Source organism: Pyrgilauda ruficollis, unplaced genomic scaffold (assembly GCF_017590135.1).
Source record: "Pyrgilauda ruficollis isolate IOZ18807 unplaced genomic scaffold, ASM1759013v1 scaffold258, whole genome shotgun sequence".
Classification (NCBI taxonomy): Eukaryota; Metazoa; Chordata; class Aves; order Passeriformes; family Passeridae; genus Pyrgilauda; species Pyrgilauda ruficollis.
In genome coordinates, this window is record NW_024523911.1 from 289,696 (window position 1) to 313,488 (window position 23,793).

General features: G+C 54.8%; 2 protein-coding genes across 12 annotated transcripts; one reads left to right on the plus strand and one right to left on the minus strand.

The window, feature by feature from the left end:
• Window positions 1-123: 123 nt before the first annotated feature.
• DUSP11 (dual specificity phosphatase 11) lies at window positions 124-10,913 on the minus strand. 11 transcript variants are annotated; one of them, XM_041471156.1, is made up of 11 exons: window positions 10,819-10,913; window positions 10,167-10,242; window positions 8,426-8,557; window positions 6,479-6,602; window positions 6,042-6,102; window positions 4,561-4,607; window positions 3,990-4,062; window positions 3,455-3,553; window positions 1,691-2,572; window positions 1,155-1,642; window positions 124-947 (listed from the first exon to the last, which is right to left on the minus strand). In XM_041471156.1, exons 1-11 carry the CDS (start codon window positions 10,851-10,853, stop codon window positions 634-636), a joined length of 2,331 nt encoding a protein of 776 aa, XP_041327090.1. In that variant the 5' UTR covers window positions 10,854-10,913; the 3' UTR covers window positions 124-633. The 11 variants fall into 11 exon arrangements, with proteins under 11 accessions (XP_041327090.1, XP_041327093.1, XP_041327092.1 ...); XM_041471159.1 differs by having other exon boundaries at window positions 1,155-1,570; window positions 1,643-2,572; XM_041471158.1 differs by having other exon boundaries at window positions 124-871; window positions 920-1,067; window positions 1,275-2,572.
• A 1,699-nt stretch (window positions 10,914-12,612) lies between these two features.
• Window positions 12,613-19,368, plus strand: PROM2 (prominin 2). The gene is made up of 22 exons (XM_041471196.1): window positions 12,613-12,725; window positions 12,887-13,050; window positions 13,699-14,011; window positions 14,106-14,226; window positions 14,421-14,484; window positions 14,562-14,651; window positions 14,755-15,110; window positions 15,197-15,260; window positions 15,375-15,534; window positions 15,644-15,796; window positions 16,122-16,245; window positions 16,757-16,848; window positions 16,926-17,010; window positions 17,114-17,260; window positions 17,344-17,415; window positions 17,489-17,581; window positions 17,668-17,721; window positions 18,042-18,122; window positions 18,494-18,562; window positions 18,682-18,771; window positions 18,900-19,006; window positions 19,305-19,368. Exons 1-22 carry the CDS (start codon window positions 12,613-12,615, stop codon window positions 19,366-19,368), a joined length of 2,676 nt encoding a protein of 891 aa, XP_041327130.1.
• Window positions 19,369-23,793: the final 4,425 nt, after the last annotated feature.

Sequence of the window (23,793 nt, forward strand, 5' to 3'; positions counted from 1 at the left end):
GGGGCCGCGACGCGGAAAGGCCGCGCTCCGCCCAGCCCAAACCCGGCCGTTCTCACCCCAAAACCGGGCCCGACCCCCCCGCAGCGCGGGCCCCTCGCGGGAATCACTGCTCCGCAGCCAGGCTGGAGTTTGCACAGCGTGGAAATTTACTTTAGCAAAAGTAGAAATTTTTTACTCGGGTAAAAAACGTCTCTGATTTTACCCAATAGCAAAAACGGGTAAAAAAGGATAAAAATCGCAGTTTGCAAGGCCAGTCCTTTCCTCGCTGTGCCCTGAGGAGATCAACAAAAGCCGGTTTTGTTGCAGGCCCAGGGCCAGCTGAGGGTGTTCCTGTGGGGTTATTCAGCATCCCCGGAGTTAAAAATCCCTGTAAAAGCACCAGAATTAAAAATTCCTGTAAAAGCACCAGAGCTGGGAGAAAAACCAGATTCAAACCAGCCCTGATTTCTTAAAAACCTGCTGCCTGGCAGCTCCTGCTGCTCCCTGCAGGGTTCTCCTGGTGGAAAAGCACCAGAGCTGTGGGCAGTGAGAAAAACCAGATGAAAAACCAGATGAAAAATCAGATTAAAAATCAGATTGAAGCCCTGTCCAGCTGCTGGGCAGCTCCTGCTGCTCCCTGCAGGGTTCTCCTGGTCAGGACGTGTCCTGCTGGGGTTTCCTGGGGGGGAACAGCTCCTGCTGCTGCTTCTTCTTCTTCTTGGGGGGTGGGGAGAGGCAGCAGTTCCTGGGGGGCAGCTCCAGGGCCCCCTGCTCCTGGCAGCTCTGCTCCAGGTGCTTCTGCTCCTGATGTTCCAGCTCCAGATGTTTCTGCTTCTTCTGCTGCCTCTGCTCCTGATGTTCCAGCTCCAGATGTTTCTGCTTCTTCTGCTGCCTCTGCTCCTGATGTTCCAGCTCCAGATGTTTCTGCTTCTTCTGCTGCCTCTGCTCCACAGGATTCTGTTCCTGATGTTTCAGCTTTTTCTGCTTCCTCTGCTCCTGCTGCTCTATTTCCACATGATTCTGCTCCAGATGATTCTGCTTTTCCTGCTCCACATGTTTCTGTTTCTTCTGTTTTTTCTGTTCCTGATGTTCCATTTCCAGATTATTCTGCTCCAGATGATTCTGCTTTTCCTGCTCCAGATGTTTCTGTTTCTTCTGTTTTTTCTGTTCCTGATGTTTCAGCTTTTTCTGCTTCCTCTGCTCCTGATGCTCTATTTCCACATGATTCTGCTCCAGATGATTCTGCTTTTCCTGCTCCAGATGTTTCTGTTTCTTCTGTTTTTTCTGTTCCTGATGTTCCATCTCCAGATGATTCTGCTGATCCTGCTCCAGATGTTTCTGTTTCTTCTGTTTCCTCTTCTCCCGCTGCTCTATTTCCAGATGATTCTGCTCCAGATGATTCTGCTTTTCCTGCTCCAGATGTTTCTGTTTCTTCTGTTTTTTCTGTTCCTGATGTTCCATTTCCAGATTATTCTGCTCCAGATGATTCTGCTTTTCCTGCTCCAGATGTTTCTGTTTCTTCTGCTTCCTCTGCTCCTGATGCTCTGTCTCCAGATGCTCCAGCTCCAGATGTTTCAGCTTTTTCTGCTTCCTCTGCTCCTGATGTTCCATCTCCAGATAATTCTGCTTTTCCTGCTCCAGATGTTTCTGTTTCTTCTGCTTCCTCTCCTCCGGATGATTCTGCTCCTGAAGCTCCAGTTTTTTCTGCTTCCTCTGCTCCTGCTGCTCTATTTCCAGATGATTCTGTTCCTGATGTTCCAGCTTTTCCTGCTTCCTCTCCTCCAGATGATTCTGCTTTTTCTGCTTCTTCTGCTCCAGATGTCCCAGTTTTTTCTGCTTCCTCTGCTCCTGCTGCTCTATTTCCAGGTGATTCTGCTCCTGATGATTCTGCTTCCTCTGCTCCTGCTGCTCCAGTTTTTTCTGCTTCCTCTGCTCCAGGTGATTTTGCTCCAGATTATTCTGCTCCAGATGTTCCAGCTTTTTCTGCTTCTTCTGCTCCAGATGCTCTGTCTCCAGATTATTCTGTTCCAGACGTTTCAGCTTTTTCTGCTTCCTCTGCTCCTGCTGCTCCATTTCCAGATGTTCCTGCTCCAGATGCTCCAGTTTTTTCTGCTTCCTCTGCTCAAACTTTTCCTGCTTCCTCTGCTCCAGCTGATTCTGTTCCTGATGATTCTGCTTTTTCTGCTTCCTCTGCTCCAGATGATTCTGCTCCAGATATTTCAGCTTCTTCTGCTTCCTTTGCTGCTGCTGCTCCATCTCTAGATGATTCTTCTCCTGATGTTCCAGCTTTTTCTGCTGCCTCTGCTCCAGCTGCTCCATCTCCACATGATCCTGCTGCCTCTGCTTCTTCTGCTTCCTTTCCTCCAGATGTTCTGTCTCCAGAGGATTCTGCTTTTTCTTCTTCCTCTGCTCCTGATGCTCCAGCTTTTTGTGTTTCCTCTGTTCCAGATGCTCCATCTCCACATGATTCTGTTCCTGATGCTCCAGCTTTTTGTGTTTCCTCTGTTCCAGATGCTCTGTCTCCACATGATTCTGTTCCTGATGCTCCAGCTTTTTCTGCTGTCCCTGCCTCTGCCTGGCACTGCTGCTGCTCCTGCAGGGAAAATGGGGATCAGCACTCCAAAAAGGGCTGGGGGAGCACCCAGAGCCTTTCCTGCAGGGAAATTGGGGATCAGCACCCCAAAAAGGGCTGGGGGAGCGCCCAGAGCCTTTCCTGCAGCCTGAACTCCCAGAGAGGCTCACTCCTGATTTCTGGAGGAAATTTCAGGAGGAATTTCAATTTCAAATTCATTGGGAACTTTCAATTTCCATCAGGAATTTTTTCCATTTCCATCAGGGATTTTCAATTTCCATCAAGGATTTTTTTCAATTTCCATCATGGATTTTTTTTTCAATTTCCATCATGGATTTTTTTTTTCAATTTCCATCATGGATTTTTTTCAATTTCCATCATGGATTTTTTTTTCAATTTCCATCATGGATTTTTTTTTCAATTTCCATCATGGATTTTTTTCAATTTCCATCATGGATTTTTTTTTCAATTTCCATCATGGATTTTTTTTTTCAATTTCCATCATGGATTTTTTTTTTTTTTTTTCAATTTCCATCAGGAATTTCCTGATTCTCAATTTCCATCAGGAACTGGGGAGGAGGGGAAGGAGCCACAGCTGTGCCCAAAGCTGGCAGTGGCTCCCAAACTTGTCCTGGAGATGCTCTGGGAGCTCCCCCCCAGGCAGGAGGTGCCAGAGCTCAGCTCCCAGCTGGGGGAGGCTCCTGGCACTCCATTCCTGGGAATTCCCAGCTGGGAACAGTCCTGGGGGTGCCCCAGGCACAAGAGCCTCACTGTTGGCATTTTGGCCCTGAACTTTCAGAGAGGCAAAGCCCTGGGGGAGCTGCAGCCTGGAAAAACCCAGCTGGGATTGTTCCCAGAGGGAGGGAGCAGCTCCTTGGGCCAGGGGAGGGGGCAAACACCTACCTGGGCACTGCCAGGGGGGGCTGGGGGTGCTCCTGGGGCTTGCCTGGGCCACTGCCCTGCTTCCTGAGATCTGAGCCCGGATTCTTCAGCTCACAGCTGCTTTTGGAGGGAATTTGAAAGAGAATTCCAGATGTTTTCACTGGAACAAGGGAGTTTTTCACCCGCTGAGCGATCCCATCGGCTCCTCCCACACCCTGGAAGGAGACCTGGGGGGTTTTCCATCCACCTCCAACCCCAGAATGGTTTGGGTTGGAAAGGACCTTAAATCCCACCCAAGGACACCTTCCCCTAGCCCAGGCTGCTCCCTGCACACTCCCAGGGATGGAGCAGCCCCAGATTTCCTGGCAATTCCTGCAATATCCTGGGAATTCCACCCCAGCCCCTCGCCCCCCTCACAGGGGGGGATTTCTCCCCCAGAGCCCAGCTAACCCTGCCCTCTGTGAGCTTTAACCATGCCCCCTGGGCTGGGCGTCCCCCCAGGCCCAGCTGGAGCCCCCCGAGGCTCAGGAGCTGCTGCTGGAGCAGGCAGGCTCACCTCTGGGCTCTCCTCTGCAGGTCCTTGATGTAGTTGGCTCTCTCTATGCGGTGCCCTCGGGACGTGTTGAACACTGGGGACAGACAGGGTTACCCCAGAGCAACTGAAACCACCCAAAAACTCCACTTTTCACTTAGCTTTTAGCTAACTAAACCAAAAAAAAAAAAAAAGTTTCCTGAACTATAATTTTTCTTGTTCTTCAAACCTACTCTGAACTAAAAACCCAAAAAAAGCACCTACAACCCACCAGAGCCTGAACCACTGCATTCCAACACCAAAATACTAATAAAAAACTAAGCAAACCTAACTACAATCCACGAAAAAGTTTCTAAATTTAATTGAATTTCTCTTGAAAACAACAGAAAGTTTTATTGTTTAAAATTATTAATCTTTCACACTTAGAAACACATTGTTAAATAAACTATTTTTCCCACTTTTCTCCAAAAAAATAACCTTTTCCCAAATAAAAAGAAAAGCCTCTTCAAGCTTTTTTAAAACACTTTTTTAAAAAGTTTCCTCCCAAAATCTGCCCTTCCCTCCCTGAACACTGCCCACCCCACAGGATGCTCACACTCTATGGCAGCATTTGGCTCCATGCCTTCAACATCAATCAGGTACCTGAAAGAGCAGCAGAACATCTCTAATTAAACAATTAATTATGAAAACACTGATGGGTTGGTGATGATGCAAACAGAAGGAAAAGACTGGGGAGTTTTAAAGCTTTTATTTATGGAAAAGCAGCATTTACTGATGGATTTTGGGATGAAAAATGCCCCCTAAGGAAAGCTGTGAATCCTTGGAAGTTTGGGGTCACAGGAATCACTCCACTCTGCTTTCCTCCTGCAGTGCCACCACTGAGCCCACCTGGGCAAGAACTCACCTGGACCTGTCACAGGGAGTGACCTGGAAGTGCCACCAGGAGAACTGAGCTGGAATTGTCACCACTGAGCTCTCTGGGCAAGAACTCACCTGGAACTGTCACAGGGAGTGACCTGGAAGTGCCACCAGGAGAACTGACCTGGAATTGCCACCACTGAGCCCCTCTGGGCAAGAACTCACCTGGAACTGCCACAGGGAGTGACCTGGAAGTGCCACCAGGAGAACTGAGCTGGAATTGTCACCACTGAGCCCACCTGGGCACGGAAAAGTGACCTGGAATTGCCACCAGGATATCTCACCTGGAAGTGCCACCACTGAACCCATCTGGGCACGGAGAACTCACCTGGAATTGTCACAGGGAGTGACCTGGAATTGCCACCAGGAGAAGTGACCTGGAATTGTCACCACTGAGCCCCTCTGGGCAAGGAGAACTGACCTGGAATTGCCACCAGGATATCTCACCTCTAAGTGCCACCACTGAGCCCTCTGGGCAAGCAGAACTCACCTGGAACTGTCACAGGAAGTGACCTGGAAGTGCCACCAGGAGAACTGACCTGGAAGTGCCACTACTGAACCCATCTGGGCAAGGAGAAGTGATCTAAAAGTGCCACCACTGAGCCCTCTGGCCAAGAACTGACCTGGAATTGCCACCAGGGAGCCTGTGGGCAAGGACTGACCTGGAATTGCCACCAGGGAGCCCTCTGGCCAAGAACTGACCTAGCAGTGCCACCACTGATCCCTCTGGGCAAGTAGAACTCACCTGGAAGTGCCACCAGGAGAGCTCACCTGGAATTGCCACAAGGAGAAGTGACCTGGAATTGCCACCAGGATATCTCACCTCTAAGTGCCACCACTGAGCCCTCTGGGCAAGGAGAACTCACCTGGAACTGTCACAGGAAGTGACCTGGAAGTGCCACCAGGAGAACTGACCTGGAAGTGCCACTACTGAACCCATCTGGGCAAGGAGAAGTGATCTAAAAGTGCCACCACTGAGCCCTCTGGGCAAGAACTCACCTGAAGTGCCACCAGGGAGCCTGTGGGCAAGGACTGACCTGGAATTGCCACCAGGGAGCCCTCTGGCCAAGAACTGACCTAGAAGTGCCACCACTGATCCCCTCTGGCCAAGGACTCACCTGAGTGCCCCCAGGGAGCCCGTGGGCCAGCAGCACTCACCTGCAGACCAGGTAGCCAGTCCTGTTCAGGCCATGTGTGCAGTGCACCCCGATGAGTTTATCTGCAACACACACAGGGCACCCTGAGCTGCTTCCCCTCCCAAATGTCCCAAATGTCCCCAGAAGGAGCCCCTCTGCCCCACCCCCCAGCACGGTGCAATAACCACAGCCCTAATTAGCGCTCAGCTCGTTAATTGTGGCTCATCTGCTCCGTGCCAGAGCTCAAACCCAATCAAGGCTCGAGTCACACAGAACCCTGCAGTGCTCTGGGCTGGGAGGGACCTCAGAGCCCACCCAGGTGAGTTCAAAAACCCCCAAAATCCAGGGGAGCTCTGCCTCCATCCCTGCCCAGGAAAATCCAATTTATTGCCTGGATATTCCCAGGCCAAGAGGAGGGAAAGGAATCCCTGCTGGGCCAGGAAGGGACCCCAGGCTCACCGTTGTCTTTGTTGGCCATCAGGAAGTCTCTCACCAGGCAGCTGAACTTCAGGAAGGTTTTTGTGCTGGGGATCTCGTGGCCCATGGTCAGGATCTTTGAGTAGCACAGCGTGGGGGGCAGCTCCTGGGGGAAAAAAGGCAGGAATTTCCAGAAAAAGCACAGAAATCCTGATTAATTATACAGTAACAGGTAAAAAAACAGAAAAAAAAGCAGTTTTCCTCACACAAAAATTCTTATTAATTAAAGAATCACAGGCAGTAAACCAGAAAAAGGTGAGTTTTCCTCACACAAAAACTCTTATTAATTACACAATCACAAAGGAATAAAGCAGAAAAAAACAGTTTTCCTCACAAAGAAATTCTTATTAATTAAAGAATCACAGGTAATAAACCACAAAAAGTGAGTTTTCTCACCAAACCCTAAAGAGCAGCTGCAGTTTTAGGTAAGAAAAGTTCTGTTTATAAGAATCAGTTTACATATCAATCTGGGTTTTAACAACCTGGTTTTGTGAGAAAACAGGCTACACCTGCAAAAATAAAAAATCTGGCCTGTGAAGAGTCCATAAAGGCAAAATATATATTAAAAATTATATAAATATATATTTTAATATATTTTAAATAAAAAATTATAAACATACCCAAAAAGAAAATAATTTGACACGAGCCATCACCAACCAATCAATTAAAATTCAATTATTTATTAACCTATTAAATTCAAACCAGTCCATAAAGAAAAAATATAAGTATACCTAAATTAAATAAATATACCTAATTATAAATATACCTAATAAATATATACATACCTAATAAATATACCTATACATTTACCTAATAAATATACCTAATTATAAATATATCTAATAAATACATATGTACCTAATAAATATGCCTAATTATAAATATATCTAATAAATATTTATATATCTAATTATACACATACCTAATTTCTTTCTGAAAATAAAACAATTTAACAGACATGGACACCAGCCATCACCAACCACCTTACAATGATTCACTAACCTATAAAATTCCAGTACAGCACCTTCTGATACCATATAAAAATACAAAAAATACAAAATCTACTGTAAAGATTCAGCTATTCTACTCAAAAAACCCAGTCTGTCTGATTTTTAACTCTAACAAAAAATCAGGGAACAGCCAGGGTGTTGTTTTTGAGGAGAATTCCCCACTTTTGAGCTCTTCCCTTGGGAGAACCCACAAACCCCACCACAATGACATCCCCAAATTTGGGCTGGCTCAGAGGATTTGGGGGTTGAAGAGTTGATCCCTGGCCTGCAAGGTTTCCCCTCAGCCCTGGCAGAGGATTCCAGGTCTGCCCCTCTCCAGGGTGTTGTTTTTGAGGAGAATTCCCCAGGTTTGAGCTCTGAGCTCTTCCCTCAGGAGACCCCACAAATCCCACCTGAACATCACTTGAAGAGTTGATCCCTGGCCTGCAAGGTTTCCCCTCAGCCCTGGCAGAGGATTCCAGGTCTGCCCCTCTCCAGGGTGTTGTTTTTGAGGAGAATTGCCCAGTTTTGAGCTCTTCCCTCAGCAGAACCCACAAACCCCACCCGAACATCACCCCAAATCTGGGCTGGATCCAAGAAGATCTGGAGGTTGGAGAATTGATCAGAAAAACCCAACTGGCCTGCAAGGTTTCAGCTCAGCCCTGGCAGAGGAATTCCAGCCCTGTCCCTCTCCAGGGAGCTGTTTTTGAGGAGAATTCCTCGCTTTTGAGCTCTGAGCTCTTCCCTCAGGAGACCCCACAAATCCCACCCGAACACCACCCCCAAATCTGGGCTGGCTCAGAAGATCTGGAGGGTGGAGAATTGATCAGAAACATCCTCCTGGCCTGCAAGGTTTCCCCTCAGCCCTGGCAGAGGGTTCCAGCCCTGCCCCTCTCCAGGGAGCTGTTTTTGAGGAGAATTGCCCAGTTCTGGCACCGACCTCGGGGCCGTAGTAGCGCGTGGTGTAGGTGAGGTCGATGATCAGCCCCAACTCCTCCTTCCTCTCCCGCACCTTCCTGATGAGGTCGTGAGGGGAAAATCTCTGCCGTGGCAGAAGGTTCTGCTCAAAGCACTGCAGGAAATGATGGTTTGGAGCAGTTGTTAAAACCTGGGGGTGGGGAGAGGCTCCTGCTCTGGAGAGCAGAGACAACAACCCAGGCAAAAAAAAAAAAGAAAATCACATTTTGGGGTCACTGAATTCTGGGCTGGTTTGGGTGAAAATGACACTGAAATCAGCCAGTTCATGGATTTGCTCAGAGCTTTGGGGCTGCTCAGCTGGGAGCTGCCAGGGTGAGTGACAATTCCCACAGTGACAAACACAGCTGGGCACTCAGTGCAGCTCTGCTGTGGGAATTCAGCCCAAACACACAAATCACACAAATCACACAATCCCTGAGGCTGCAAAGCCCCTCAGCACCACCCAGTGCCAGCTGTGCCCCGTGCCCACCCTGTCCCCAGCCCAGAGCAGCGAGTGCCACCTCCAGTGTGGGCAGCTCCATCCCCTCCCTGCCCTTCCCAGGAGGAAATTCCTCCTGGAGCTGATTTTTCTTCTCCTGTCCCTGTCCCAAACCTCCCTGGGCAGCTCCATCACCTCTCTGCCTTTTCTAGGAGGAAATTCCCCTGATTCCTCCCTCCTGTCCCTGTTCCAACACCTCCCTGCCCTTCCCAAGAACAAATTCCTCCTGATGTCCATCCTGGAGCTGATTTTTCTTCTCCTCTCCCTGAGCAGCTCCATCCCCTCCCTGCCCTTCCCAGGAGGAAATTCCTCCTGGAGCTGATTTTTCTTCTCCTGTCCCTGTCCCAAACTTCCCTGGGCAGCTCCATCACCTCTCTGCCTTTTCTAGGAGGAAATTCCCCTGATTCCTCCCTCCTGTCCCTGTCATTACACCTCCCTGCCCTTCCCAGGAGGAAATTCCTCCTGGAGCTGATTTTTCTTCTCCTCTCCCTGAGCAAATTCCTCCTGGAGCTGCCCTTCCCAAGAACAAATTCCTCCTGATGTCCATCCTGGAGCTGATTTTTCTTCTCCTGTCCCTGTCCCAAACTTCCCTGGGCAGCTCCATCCCCTCCCTGCCCTTCCTAGGTGGAAATTCCCCTGATTCCTCCCTTCTGTCCCTGTTCCAACACCTCCCTGCCCTTCCCAAGAGAAAATCCCCCTGATTTTTTTTCTCTTGTCCCTGTCCCAAACCTCCCTGCCCTTCCCAGGAAGAAATCCCTCCTGACGTCCATCCTGGAGCTGATTTTTCTTCTCCTCTCCCTTTCCCAAACCTCCCTGAGCAGCTCAATCACCTCCCTGCCCTTCCCAAAAACAAATTCCTCCTGATTTTTCTTCTCCTCTCCCTGAGCAGCTCCATCCCCTCCCTGCCCTTCCCAGGAAGAAATTTCCCTGATTCCTCTCCTCCTGACCCTGTCCCAAACCTCCCTGCCCTTCCAGGAAGAAATTCCCCGTGATGTCGCTCCATCCCCTCATTTTTCTTCTCCTGTCCCCGTCCCAAACCTCCCTGAGCAGCTCCATCCCCTCCCTGCCCTTCCCAGGAGGAAATCCCCCCGAATCCTCTCCTCCTGTCCCCATCCCCTGCAGCAGAGCCCTCCCACACCCAGCTCAGGATTTTGGGAGCAGAAATTCCCTCAAGGAAGCCCCACCAAGCCAGGCTTGCCCCCAGCCCCCGGCGCCCCTCCCTCACCTTCTTCAGGGGCACCTTGAAGGCCACGAAGCGCGTGCCCGGCATCCTGCGGCCCAGCGGGGTGTAGGCTGTCCACCTGAGCCCAGGGGGGGTCAAACGGGGCAGGGACCCCCGGCCCGGCCCCCCCAGACACCCCCAGACCCGGCTACAGAACCCCCCGGCCTGGGAACCCCGAATTCACCAGCACTGAGAGCCCTCAGCGTCCCCCTGGTGAAAAATCCCCCACGGCCAGGGACCCCCGAGCCACCAGAATCCCCCCAGTCCTGGGGACCCCTCAAACCCTGTCCAGCCCAGGGACCCCCAAATCCCCCCAGTCCTGGGGACCCCTCAAACCCTGGCCAGCCCAGGGACCCCCAGATTCCTCCCAGTCCTGAGGACCCTCAAGCCTATCCCAGCCTGGGAACCACGGCCCTGGTTTGGGGACCCTCAAACCTCCCCCAGGCCCAGAATTCCCAAATCCCCCCTGAAACCTCCCCAGGCCCGGGACCCCCAAATCCCCCCCTGGCTCAGGGACCTTCAACTCCCACCCTGGCCAGAGATCCTCAAGCGTCCCCAGGCCTGGGGACCCTCACACCCTGCGGCCCCACAGCCCCTCACACCGTGTATTCCCTCACACCGTCTATCCCCTCACAGCCCGCGGCCCCGCGCTCACCGATCCGGGACGCGGCAGGCCCCTCTGCGCGCCATGATGGTGACGCCGTGGCACCCGCGCGTGACGTCACTTCCACAACCGCCACGCGAGGTGGAGGAACGACAATAGCCACGCCCCCACAGTGAGGCCACGCCCGTCACAGGGAGGCCACGCCTCCCGTGCGGCGTCCTGGGGCTCGCGCGCCGCGTAGCGGTCACGGGCGGTACTGCAGGTACGGAGCGGTGGTGCCACTGAACCGGGACAGAACCGGCACCGAACCGGGACCGAACCGGGACAGAACCGGGGCCACTGAGCTGGGACAGAACCGGGACCGAACCGGGACCGAACCGGGGCCACTGAGCTGTGACAGAACCGGGACCGAACCGGGACCGAACCGGGACCAAACCGGCACCGAACCGGCACCGAACCGGGACAGAACCGGGACAGAACCGGGACCGAACAGGGACAAAACCAGGACCACCGAACCGGGGACACCAAAATGGGGACACTGAGCCAGGACCAAATTGGGACCGAATTGGGACTGAATCGGGACCGAACCAGGGCCACTGAGCTGGGACAGAACCGGCACCGAACTGGAGGGAAATCATGGTGGGAGTGGGGAATGATGGTGGGGATGGGAAATCTCATTGTGGACATGGGAGTCAAATGGGAATGGGGATGGGAAATCCTCTTGGGGATGGGAAATGATTGTGGGATGGGAAATCCTTGTGGGATGGGAAATGATTGTGGGATGGGAAATCATCATCATGGACATGGAAGTCAGGGTGGGATGGGAAATCCTCATGGGGATGGGGAACTATTGTGGGATGGGAAATCCTCGTGGGGATGGGAAATCCTCATGGACATGGAAGTCAAATGGGAATGAGGATGGGAAATCCAGGCTGGGCTTAGGAAATCACCGTGGGAACGGGAAATGGAGGCTGTGGTTGGGAAATCACGGTGAGAATGCGAAATCACGGTGGGAAATCATCCCTGCCATCCCCATCACTGCCCAGCACCAGCGTGGGCATCCAGGGCTCCCTTGCCGGGCACAGAAATCCTGAAAATCCCAGGAATTCCTGACCCGGCATGGCACAAACCGAGCCGGACAGGATTTTCCCATCCCCAACATCCCATTCCCAAGCGGGTGGTGGGGATGAGCCTGGAATAAAACTGGGAGAAAAGCCCTTTTCCAGCGGAGGGGAAGCACCGGATTAGCATCCACGCCGGGGAGACGGGGCCGTGGGCGGCCGGCGGAGGGGAAGGGCCGGTCCGACCGCCCGGCCGAGCAGGGTCGCGGCTCTCGGGGTGCCCCGCGGCCGTCTGGGCGCAGCGGGGCTGCTCCCCCAGCTCCCAGAGATCAGGTTGAACCTCCTGAGCTTCCAGCCCAGCCTGTAATTAGCGCTCGACCCGTGCCGCCGAGGAGGATCCGGGCCCTGGGAAGGAGCCGTGGCACCTCGGGGTGTGGGGCAGGCGCCGGCTGAGGCTGCAGAACTCAATCTCACACCCGGCTGGGGCTCGGTGCCCCTCTCCACGTGCTCCTCCTGGTTTTGTCTCCTTGTTGCTACCCCAGCTCTCAGGATGCTTTTCCAAAGGGTGATTCTGACCCCTGGGTGCCCCATCCACACACGAGGGCATTGCCACCCCTCATTTACCACCCCAAAACCCCAAATCCCTCCTTCCAAGCTGTCTGTGGTGTTGCCCAGCACAGGGGGTTCAGCACCCCCAATCCCCCTCCCCAAAACCCCGGGGAGGCTTTGCCGTGGGTCTGGGGACAGGCCTCGACAGCGGGGACCCCGCGGCGGTGACTCAGGGATGCCGGGGCTTGCGAAACAGGCCTGGGATGGTTTGGGAGCCGCCTCCACGCAGCCGCCCCGGGGAGCCCGTGGGGGGAACAAGCCACGGCAGCGTCTGGGCTTTGCTGACCCGTCAGGCAGGTTTCCCGGAGCAGCAGCCCAGCCGGAGCGGGTCCGGCCATGCCCCTCTGCCCGCTCGCAGGCTGACGGAGCCCCTCGCTGTCCGCTCCCGGAGCCATGCGGGCGGCAGGGCTGCTGCTGGCCTGGGCGCTGCTGCTGCGTGAGGCTGGCAGCCAGCAGTGCCAGCCGGGCAGCCCCGGTGCCGTGCTGCGCTTCACCGACAGGCACGCCGAGATCCGGGTGCCGGCGCTGCACCGCGTGCCCAGCTCGCTCGATCCCCTCTACGGCCTCGTCCGGCGCTGCCTGGACCTCATCCAGCAGAACCCGCTGCCCACAGGTGAGCCCCGAGCCGGGGGGAAAGAGCTTTGGGGTCGACAGATCCAGTGGGTTTGCAAAGAAATTAGATTAATTATTATTATTTATTGTCGCTGGGCCACTCTAAATTACAGATAAATAATGAATGGCAGAGGGATTCACCCCAAAGTAAATGTTTGTTATAAGTCCGTGAATATCCCCGTTCCTGGCCTGGGATGTGGATGGATTAAAAATGGGAGGATCTTTGAGTTAATGGCAAATTCCCCACAAATAATCTAGAAAATTATCCTGAACCAAGTGGAGAACACTCTGTTTACTAGGGGAAAAAATACAAAGTGAGGATGAGCTGGATAATGATTCCTCACCTCAAGCAGAGCAATCCCACTGCTGCCAGGACCTCGGGCGTTCTGCTGGCTGCGATCCCCGCGTCCCAGAGCGGCTCCAGGGGTCCCCAGGGGTTGAGGAGGGGGTCCTGCCTCTGTCCCAGAGCAGCTCCAGGGGTCCCCAGGGGTTCAGAAGAGGGTTCTGCCTCTGTCCCGGTGCTGCTGCCCCAGGAAGGTTGGGGATGCACTGGGTGTTGCCTCCTCTGCCTGTGCCATGATTTATTTTTTGCAGAGCTGCTCAGGACAGCCCTGAACGACCCCGGCTCGGTGCGGACGTCGCAGGTGAGCCGGGCCGTGGGGCAGGGGATGCCATGGGGATGTTTTCCACCTGGCACAGGGCACCTGCAGCACCCCGAGCTTGGTGCAGAGGTGCCGACGAGGCTCTCCCGTGGCGCAGGTGGTGCAGTACGAGCTGGGCTATGTCGTCTGTGCCGCCGTGGCTCTGCTCTTCACCGTGGCCGTGCCCGTGGCTGGGATGTGCTTCTGCTACTGCCGGAGCCGGCGGCGCTGCGGGGGCCGCCTCCGCGCCCACCGGCGCTCGCTGGGCTGCCGCCGCCGCTGCCTGCTGACCTGCCTGTCCTTCACCTCCCTCGTCATCCTGTGAGTCCCACAAATCACCCCCCAAAACCCGCGCCGGGCGGGGGGAACCGCGTCCTGCCGGGCTGTGCCATCACCGCCTGCTCGTTCCTCGCAGGGTCAGCGTCACCTGCGCCTTCGTCACCAGCCAGCGGGTGAAGGGGCAGATGGAGCCGGGGCTGGGGGCCGTGCCCTCCACCCTGCGCACGCTGCGGCAGCACCTTGCCAACGTCCCCCAGGTGGGTCTCCGAGCGGCCTCGCCCCCGGCGCGGGGCGCTAGCCAGGGATGGCCCAGGGATCCCCTCAGGGATAGTTTGGCAGGCAAGAGGAGATGACGTGGCTGCGTTAAAAATGTGTTCCGAATGGCAACGCGGGGCTGACTCCCCTCCCGGCGGCTGCTGCCCCCGGCTGACCTGCTCCTCTTTCCCGGCAGGGCGTGCAGATGGTGGTGGACAAGTTCGAGGTGCCCCGAAAGCAGATCATCTCCGACCTGGGCGGTAAGCACGGCGCGGGCAGCACCCCGAGCTTGCCCCGGGGATGGACGCGGTGCTGACGGTGCCATGGTGCCTTGCAGGGCTCAGCAGGAGCGTGGGGCTCTCCATCCACGCGCAGCTCAAGGCCATGACCTACGCGGCGCTGGCCGACCTGCAGGACAGGGCCGGAGGTACGGCCGGAGCGCCGCTGTCCCCGGCACCGCCAGCGGGGCCGAAGCCTCGCCGGGGCTCTGAGTGGAGCAGCGTGACCTAGCCCTGGCCTTTCTCTTTAAGACCTACAGACCTCGCTGCACCATTTACAGATCGTGCACAGGACGGCGCGGGCGCTGGCGGCGGCGCGGGCCGAGCTGGAGCCGGCGCTGCGGGAGCGGAGGAGCCGCGTGGTCGCGCTCCTCGACGACCCGCGCTGCACCTCCTGCGCCAGCGTCCTGGGCAGGGCTCACGGCCTGCAGCTGGGCGCCGACTACGGCAAGGTGGGCACAGGCTCCTGGTCCCCCTGGTCACCTCCCCACACCGCTGCCCCGGGGCTCACAGGGTGCTTTCTCCACCCCAAGGTGCCGTCGGTGGAGAAGGTGTTGAAGGCGCTGGCTGGTCTGCCCCGAAGTGACTTTGCGGAGATGATTCGCCAGGTTGGGGGGTCGGGGTGAAGTGTGGGGGGTCCAGTACCCGCAGGTAGCTCCAGCTGAGCTGCTCAGCACCCCCTCTTTCCCTGCAGGGCAATGGCACCTTCAACTCCATCCCGGAGCTGGCCGTGGAGAGGATGGCGCAGGTCATCCAGGGTGAGTGGGGCTGCCACACCGAGTGGGGACATCCCCCACGCGGTGAATCCTTTTGGGGACACGGGGTGGGGCGCAGGGACCGTCCAGCGCTGCAGCCCAGCCCTGGCCCCGCAGATCTGCGGGCCGATCTGGCCCGCACGGCGGAGAAGGTGCAGTCCATCGCCGACGGCTTCCCCCTCCCCGACTACACGCGGCCGGCGAGCGAGGCGCTGCTGGAGGCGGAGCACCGGAGCCGGCCGTACCTGCGGGAGGCGGAGCGCTTCGAGCGCTACAGGTGAGCCCGGGGGCAGGGCGGGCGCAGGGGCTGCGGCAGAGAACGGCCCCGAGCCCCAGGTGCCTCAGCCCCGCGTCTCGAGGCTGTGCCCTGCTGCTCTTCCCTCCAGGTGGATCGCGGGCACGGTGCTGTGCTCCATCATCCTCCTCATCCTCGCCTGCAACGTGACGGGAATGGCCCTGGGGGCGTACGGGCTTTCCAAGCGGGAGGACCCCAGCGACTACGAGTGCCGGGGAGAAGCCGGCGCCAAGTTTCTCCTGGTGTAAGCGCCTCTCTGCGTGCTGGGGGGCTGCTCCATCTCACACACCCCCCCAAAAAAAACGAGGCAAAGCCAAGGGAGGGACTGGGAGAGGTCCCAGCGGAAAAACTTTTGAAGCCACCGCCTGCGCCGGCAGCTTTGGGAGAAGCTGCTCCTCCCTGGGAGCTGGCAGCTCCCGCTGGCCGGCACACCCCGCTGCCGGGGCCCTGCCCAGCCCGGCGTGCCCGGGCTCGGGAAGGAGCCGCGGGGCTGCAGCTGGACGGGCAGGTCCCTTCCTGCCCGCTCGGGGCTGCGAAGCCACCAGCGGCGCCTCCTCTCCCTCTTTCAGCGGCGTGGGCTTGGCTTTCCTGTTCTCCTGGCTCCTCATCCTCCTGGTTTTCGCCACCTTCCTGGTCGGGGGCAACATCCAGACGCTGGTTTGCAGGAACTGGGTCAACCAGGAGATTTATAAGGTGGGTGGCCACACATCCACCCATCGCCCTGTAAATCTTTCTTTCTGTGCACCAAAACACCTCCAAAGGCTCTGTGTCCTCCCCCTAAACCCGACTGGAAAAGCCCAGTCCTAGACCAGAAGATTAAGTTTAGGATTAGCTCCTCGGATTTGCATCATCAGCTGGGATTAACAGCCTTTGTGCTGTTAATTCACTTCCTAATTGCTGTTCCCTGGTCCTTGGGCACCCCTGGGCTACTTGGGGTGGGCAGACGGGTGATGGGGCTGGGAGAGGGATTGGGGCCGTGGGACTGGCGTCAGGACTGTCCCCATGGCAGTGCCACACACGGGCGGGTCCCTCCAAACACACTCGGTGACGTTTCACAGTGGGGAATGTCCAAATAAACCCAAAATTAGTTCAGGCTGCCATGAGCTCCCCCAGGACACCCCTGCGAGGGCAGAGCACGCCCAGAATCCCTGCTGGGAGCGCCCCTGCCTTACCCTGACCCCGTTTCTCCTCCTGTTTGGCCCAGTTCATCGACACCCCCGGGAATCTCCCTCCGTCCATGAACGTCACCCGCCAGCTCAACCTCCGGAGGGACTCCAACCTCAGCTCGGCATACCGGTGAGCGCCGCAGGAGCCGCCCCGAGCCGCCAGGGCGGCTTTGGGGTCACTCTGCCAATGCCCCCTGTGCCTTGCAGGGAGTGCAAGAGCGGCGCGGGGCTCTGGGAGGTGCTGCAGCTCGACAGCTCCTACGACCTGGATGAGCACCTGAAAACCCCCCAGGTGAGGGCCGGCTCCGGCCGGAGCTGCTGGGCGCGCCAGGGGGACGCAGGAGCTTTACTGGGGTCACTGGGAGCCCTGCAGAACGCCTTGCCTGACCCTACAGTACACGGCTGACTTCCAAAAACGCCTGGGCGACTTCACGGCGGACCTGGGGGACGTGCGGCTCCTCCGCAGCGAGGGCAGGCAGGACCTGGAGACCTTCGCCCGCAGCGGGGTGGACGAGGTGGACTACGGGCGCTTCCAGGAGGAGGTGAGGGGTGCTCGCCGTGAGCCGGGCCCGCTGCAGGGTGTGGGGCTGCATTTTGGGCAGCCCCCGACTCCGTTTCCCTGCAGATGAAGAACCCCGTGGTGCAGACCAGCCTGCCAGGTTTGGCGAGGAACCTGGAGGGGCTGCAGAAGATGCAGGTGAGCGGCGGGGCGGGCAAAGGGGGAGCCCTCGGTGGCCACGGGGCCGGGCTGACCCCGCTGTGCCCCGCAGAGGAACAGCACGGTGGCCGGGCGGCTGGCAGCGGAGGCGAGGGCGCTGTGGCACATGCAGAACTCCACGGTGCAGTCGCAGGAGGCTTTGGTGGTGAGTCTGTGCTGGGCTGGCGGCAGGGTGTCCCCTTGAAGGGGGCAATGAGGTTTCTGAACCTTTCTCACCTCCCTGTCCCGCAGGCAAAGCTGGGGGAAAGCGTCCAGTTCCTCTCCCGCTTGGCGCCACACCTCAAGGTACTCACGCGTCTCTTCCTGCCCCAAAAAACTCGTGGTGCTCCATGGGTCCCATCTGCCAAAAAAAAAAAAAAAAAAAAAAACCAAAAAAAATACAGCTGCAGGGTGATGGGAGAGCCAGGAAAAATGCCAGCCAGGAGAACTGGCCTCCTTTAGGGATTAGATTTGCTGTCACAAACCAGAAATCCCCCTGCTCAGGGCACATCCCCCTTTCCCTGCCCGGCACCCAGACCCAATTTGGGGCTGCTCCCTGCCCCACCCGGGCACCCCCCTGCTGCTCCGGGCCCTAAGGATGCTCTGCCCTCCCTGTGCTTCCCCAGGAGCGGGTGAGGAGGACGCTGGCCACCACGGCTTCGGTGGAAGCCCGGCTGCCCCTGCAGGCCCAGCAGATCCTGCGGCAGGTGAGGCGGGGCTGGGCGAACCAGCAGGGGTGGAACGGAACGGAACGGAATGGAATGGAACGGAATGGAATGGAATGGAATGGAATGGAATGGAATGGAATCCCCCGCAGCCAGGAGGAAAGAGGGAGAAGAGGGCACAGGGAGCCTTCAGCCCTCGTTTCCCAGCCTGCATTAGCCCGGAGAGAGGCTGGAGCCGGGATGGGGAGTGCGGGGATGGAGCCAGGATGTGGAACGCGGGGATGGAGCCAGGATGGGGAATTCGGGGATGGAGCCGGGATGTGGAACGCGGGGATGGAGGCTGGGGAACTGCGGGTTAAATCCGGACTGGGAAGTGCGGGATTCTCCCTCCACGCTGCCTTCCCCCTGCGCAGGAGCTCGGCTGCTTCACCAGGAAGGAGCTGCGCTATTTCGCCCAGTACCTCAACTGGGTCGGGCAGACGGTGAGAGCTCCCCGTGACCCCGCGGGGATTTTTGGGGCCCAGGAGCCCCCATGGATCCCTCCCACAAGCAAAATGCACGCCAGCAGCCAGGCATGGGCTGATGCCTTGTCTCGTTGCAGCTGAGGGAGGACGTGGCTTCGTGCCAGCCGCTCGCCACGGCCCTGGACAACGGGCGGGTCATCCTGTGCGACCGCATCGCTGAGCCCTGGGTAAGGATCCCCCTCCTTGGGGCTCGGGGAGGAGGTGCAGGAGCACCGAGGCTCCCCGAGCCCCTCCGGAGCCCCGGGGCTGCCCCTGCCCCCCCGGCGCCGCTCAGCCCGGTGGGTTCTCCTTGCAGAACGCCTTCTGGTTCAGCCTGGGCTGCTGCACCTTCTTCCTCATCCCCAGCATCATCTTCGCCGTCAGACTCACCAAACACTTCCGCCCCATCCGCAACCGCCTCATGTGAGAGGGGACGGGGGGACACGGGGACGGGGGGACAAGGGGATGGGGAACACAGGGGGCTGGGAGGATAAGGAGATGGGAGGATAAGGAGATGGGAGGACACGGGGACAGGGAGGAGAAGAGGATGAAGGGAACATGGGGCAGGAGGAGAAGGGGATGGGGATGACACAAGGGCAAGGAGGACAAGGGGATGGGGAGGACACGGGGACAAGGAGGACAAAGGGATGGGGAAGACATGGGGATGGGGGTGTGGACCCCTCCCTGACCATCCCTCGGGCTTTCTCCATCTCTTCTGCAGCTCCACGGGGTCAGAGGAGACCTGTCCCTTCCACATCCCCCGTGTCACAGCGCTCAAGCTCTAGGACGGGGCTCTGCCGGGTGCGGCGCCCCAACCGCTGCCACAAACCCAACCCAAACCCAAACGCAAAGCACAAACCCGTGCCAAAGCTCTGGATCCCTCTGGCACCCTTCAGGGCTTTGGATCCTTCTGACGTCTCTTTCTCGGTGTCCTTTGGGGTCTGGCGTCCTTCCTGGGTGTGGGACACCCGGAGATTTGGGATCTCTGGGGGGCTCCTGGCTGATCCCAGCTGGAAGGGGAGGCTCCCCCATCCCTCTCACACCCCACAGCAATCCCCCACTCCCGGCACCCCCGGGCTGTGTGGGGCACATTAAAATCCTCCCCTAAAATCTGCCCCTGGCTCTTCTGTTCACGCCCTTCATGTCCCACAGGGAACGGTTCTGAGGGGCTTTGGGGTGAGGGGGCTGTAGGGCCGAGGGGCTTTGGGGTGAGGGGAGCCCATGGCTGAGGGGCTTTGGGTGAGGGGAGCCCATGGCTGAGGGGCTTTGGGGTGAGGGGACACCATGGCTTTGGGTTTGAAGGGGTTTTAGGGGGACTTCAGGGTTGAGGTTATGGCTGAGGGGGCTCCAGGACTGAGGGGGGCTCTGGGGCCGGGATTGTGGCCAGAGGGGTTCAGGAGCTGAGGGGGCTCCAGGACTGGGGTTGTGGCTGAGGGGGTGACAGGGACATGGGGACAGGCCTGAGGTGGCTCCAGGGCCAAGGGGTGACACGGCCATGAGGGCTCCAGGTCTGAGGGGTGACACGGCCATGAGGGCTCCAGGCTCTGGGCCCGAGGACATGGATGGCCCAAACCCCATGGGACCCCCATCTCCACCCCCAATAACACCACTGTAGGGGTGGGGGCCCTGCTGGCCTAGAGGTGCTGTTAATTAGAGCTTAATTTGAGCTTAATTAGAGCTGGGGACTCCAGGCTGAAACTGCAGGTGAAGCGGGGTTTGGCTGTGGGTACAACCGTGGAATGGTTTGGGTTGGAAGGGACATCAAAAATCATCTTGATCCATCCCCTGGTGTGGGCAGGGGTCTCTGCCCCCCCATCCCAAGGAAGCCCAGCCCTTTATCTCCCAATTTGTGATTTTTTTTTTGGTGTGAAATTCCTGCTTTTCATTCAGATCCTTCACCCCCTGCTTTGGCAGGGCTTTGTCCAACCAGCAAATTATTCACAGAATCCATCCAGGGGTTTGCAGATCCACCAAACGAGGATTTCCCTCCCCATAAACGCTCTCTGTCTGCCAGCTGAGAGAGAAATGCCCCATTTTTATGCATTATTTATAGGGTTTTTTTTTATTTTGTTATAGGCTTTTCCTACCCACAGCCAGCAGCAGTAAAAACACCTGGTTTATGCATTATTTAGGTTATTGCTGCCCGGGGTTTTAAGCAGTTCCTCAGCCTGCAGAGGTCAGCATTGGAAAGGTTTTTTTCCAAGGGGATTTAGAGTGGAAACCCCAAAAGGATTTCTGCAGGAACACCCATCCTCAGGGATGTCCTCAGCCCACACAGAAACCATCTGATGGCGCCAAAAATCAGCGTTAAAATGGAGGATTTTGGGGTCAGAGGGGGTTATAGTGGGGAGAGGTGTGTGGAAAATGTTCTTACCTGGGGTTCAGCCAGGAAATATAAAGCTCCCAGCTGGATGCATTTTGAAGGCCTAAAAATGCTGAGATTATTAAAAGAAGATGTTTGCCTTATTAAAAAAATTATAAATTTTAATGACTTGTTATAATAAATTAATATAATAATAATTTTTATAATGCTGTTTTATAAATTTATTTTTATAATTTATTTTATAAATTTATTTTTTATGATAATTTTTTATACTCTCCACAGCAGTGCCATATTTTAAATACTGTAATCTCCACTTGGTGGTGCAGGAGAGCAAAAAGGGATTATGGACTTTTAATGTTAAATAGCATAAAAGCAATAATATTTACTGAATCTATTCACTGATTAAATAAATCACAGAGACAAACCTGGAGTTTTTTAAACTAGAAAAGACCTTTGGGGTCATCAAATCCAGTGGGTTTGCAAAGAAATGAGATTAATTGAGCTGGACCTTCTTGCTGAGGTTATTTCTTGTAGCTGGGCCACTCTAAATTACAGATAAATAATGAATGGCAGAGGGATTCACCCCAAAATAAATGTTTATTATAAATCCATGAATACCCCCGTTCCTGGCCTGGGATGTGGATGGATTAAAAATGGGAGGATCTTTGAGTTAATGGTAAATCCCCCAGGAATAATCCAGAAAATTGTCCTGAACCAACAGGAGGGCACTCAGTTTACCAGGGGCAAAAATACAAAGTGAGGATGAGCTGGATGATGATTCCTCACCTGAAGCAGAGCCAGGATTTTTGATTAACCTGCAGTCCCAGGATTTTTGATTAACCTGCAGCCCCACCCTCACAGAGGCACCTTGTCTCCTCTTCATTTTTGTGTTGATAAATTCAAGACTGAATCAGCTCCTTTCCAGCTGCTAAGTGGATTTTTTAAATGTTTTGGTGTCTCCTCTGTCAGAGAGGTTTGGGTTTTCTGTCTCAGTTAGGATCTGTGTTCTGTGAGGGTTTTTTTTCCTATCTCACTTTATCTGGATCCCTGTTCTTTGAGTTTTGTTTTTTTTCCTCTATCTCACTTTATCTGGATCCCTGTTCTTTGAGTTTTGTTTTTTTTCCTCTATCTCACTTTATCTGGATCCCTGTTCTTTGAGTTTTGTTTTTTTCCTCTATCTCACTTTATCTGGATCTGTGTTCCTTACCTTCTAAGCACTTAACTAACTGGTATTGATTAACCATTTCCCTTCTCCAACCCCCTTGGAATTCAGCCCCTCACCTCACTCCTGCTGTCCCTGCTGCCCCGGGAAGTGTCAATAATCCATAAATAATCAATAATTCAGGGCTCTGGCAGCTCTGCCTGCTGGCCTGGCAGCTCTGCTCAGCCAGGTGCTGCTGCCCAGCTCCTATTTCAGGACACAAATTGTTCATAAATTTCTTCTTTCAGGGCACAACTTGTTTATAAATTTCCTATTTCAGGGCCCAAATTGCTCGTCTCTATTCCCGGAACGGAGGAGAAATGCAGGAAAACTCCAGCCAGGCTCAGCTCGTTCCTGCAATTGTAACAGCATTCAATTTCCCCATTCTTACTCCATTTCCCCCGATTTTCCTCCCTGTTTTCATTGAACACCAGCCTCTTTTTCTTCTCCACAAAAAGGGTCTGTGACCTCTTCCATCCGTTTTTCTCATCATCCCCCAAAAACAGCTCGGGAAGCTGAGACACAAAGGAGCTGCTGTGGGGAATTGTTCAGAATTTCATCCTCAAAATGTTCCTTTTAAGGCTCTTTCTGCAGCAAGGAGTGAGGGAGGGACGAGGTCCCAATTCCCAGCTGGATTTTACTCAGTGAGGGACAAGATCCCAATTCCCAAATGAATTTTACTCAGTGAGGGACAAGATCCCAATTCCCAGCTGGATTTTACTCGGTGAGGGACAAGATCCCAATTCCCAAATGAATTTTACTCAGTGTGGGACAAGATCCCAATTCCCAGCTGGAGTTTACTCAGTGAGGGACAAAATCCCAATTCCCAGCTGGATTTTACTGTGAGGAACAAGATCCCAATTCCCAAATGAATTTTACTCAGTGTGGGACAAGATCCTAATTCCCAGCTGGATTTTACTCAGTGAGGGACAAGATCCCGATTCCTAGCTGGATTTTATTCAAGATCCCAATGCAGTTTTTCCTAAATAAATTCAAATTTTCCTGAATAAATCCCCTTGGAACCCCAGCCGCCATCAAGCTCTGAGGGAACCCACCACAGCCACGCCTCACAAAACGCAGTTTTTCCTTTAAAAATCCCAATTTTCCTGAATAAATCCCCTTGGAACCCCAGCTGCCGTTAAGCGCCAGCCTAGCTAAGCCTGCGGGGTGGTTCTGAGCGGGTTTTATCTCCGGCAGCCGCTCCTGCATCCCTCGGTAGCCATGGCAACGGCCCCGTGCCCATGGCAACCCCGGCAGCATCCTCGGAGCCTCCCCCGGGATTCTCCTCCGGGTTTTGGCTCCTCCTCATGGGCTCTTCCAGGGCCACAGGGTTTGAGATTTAGTGATGGATTGATATTATTAAAATATAATATAATATATATAATTAATATAATATAATATAATATAATATAATAAATATATTATATAATTATATTATATACTATTATATTATATTATATTATATTATATACTATTATTATAAAATATTAAGTTAATAATTAATTAATATTTGGTGTATTAAACTCCCCTTGGTGTCTTTATAAAGGGCCTCGTGGGCAGCTCCACTTCCAGGGTCAAAGGACAAATTGGACATTTAGTGATGGATTAATATAATTAAACAATAAAAATATTCTATTATATTATGGTATGGTATATTATTTATATTACATTATATTATATATATTA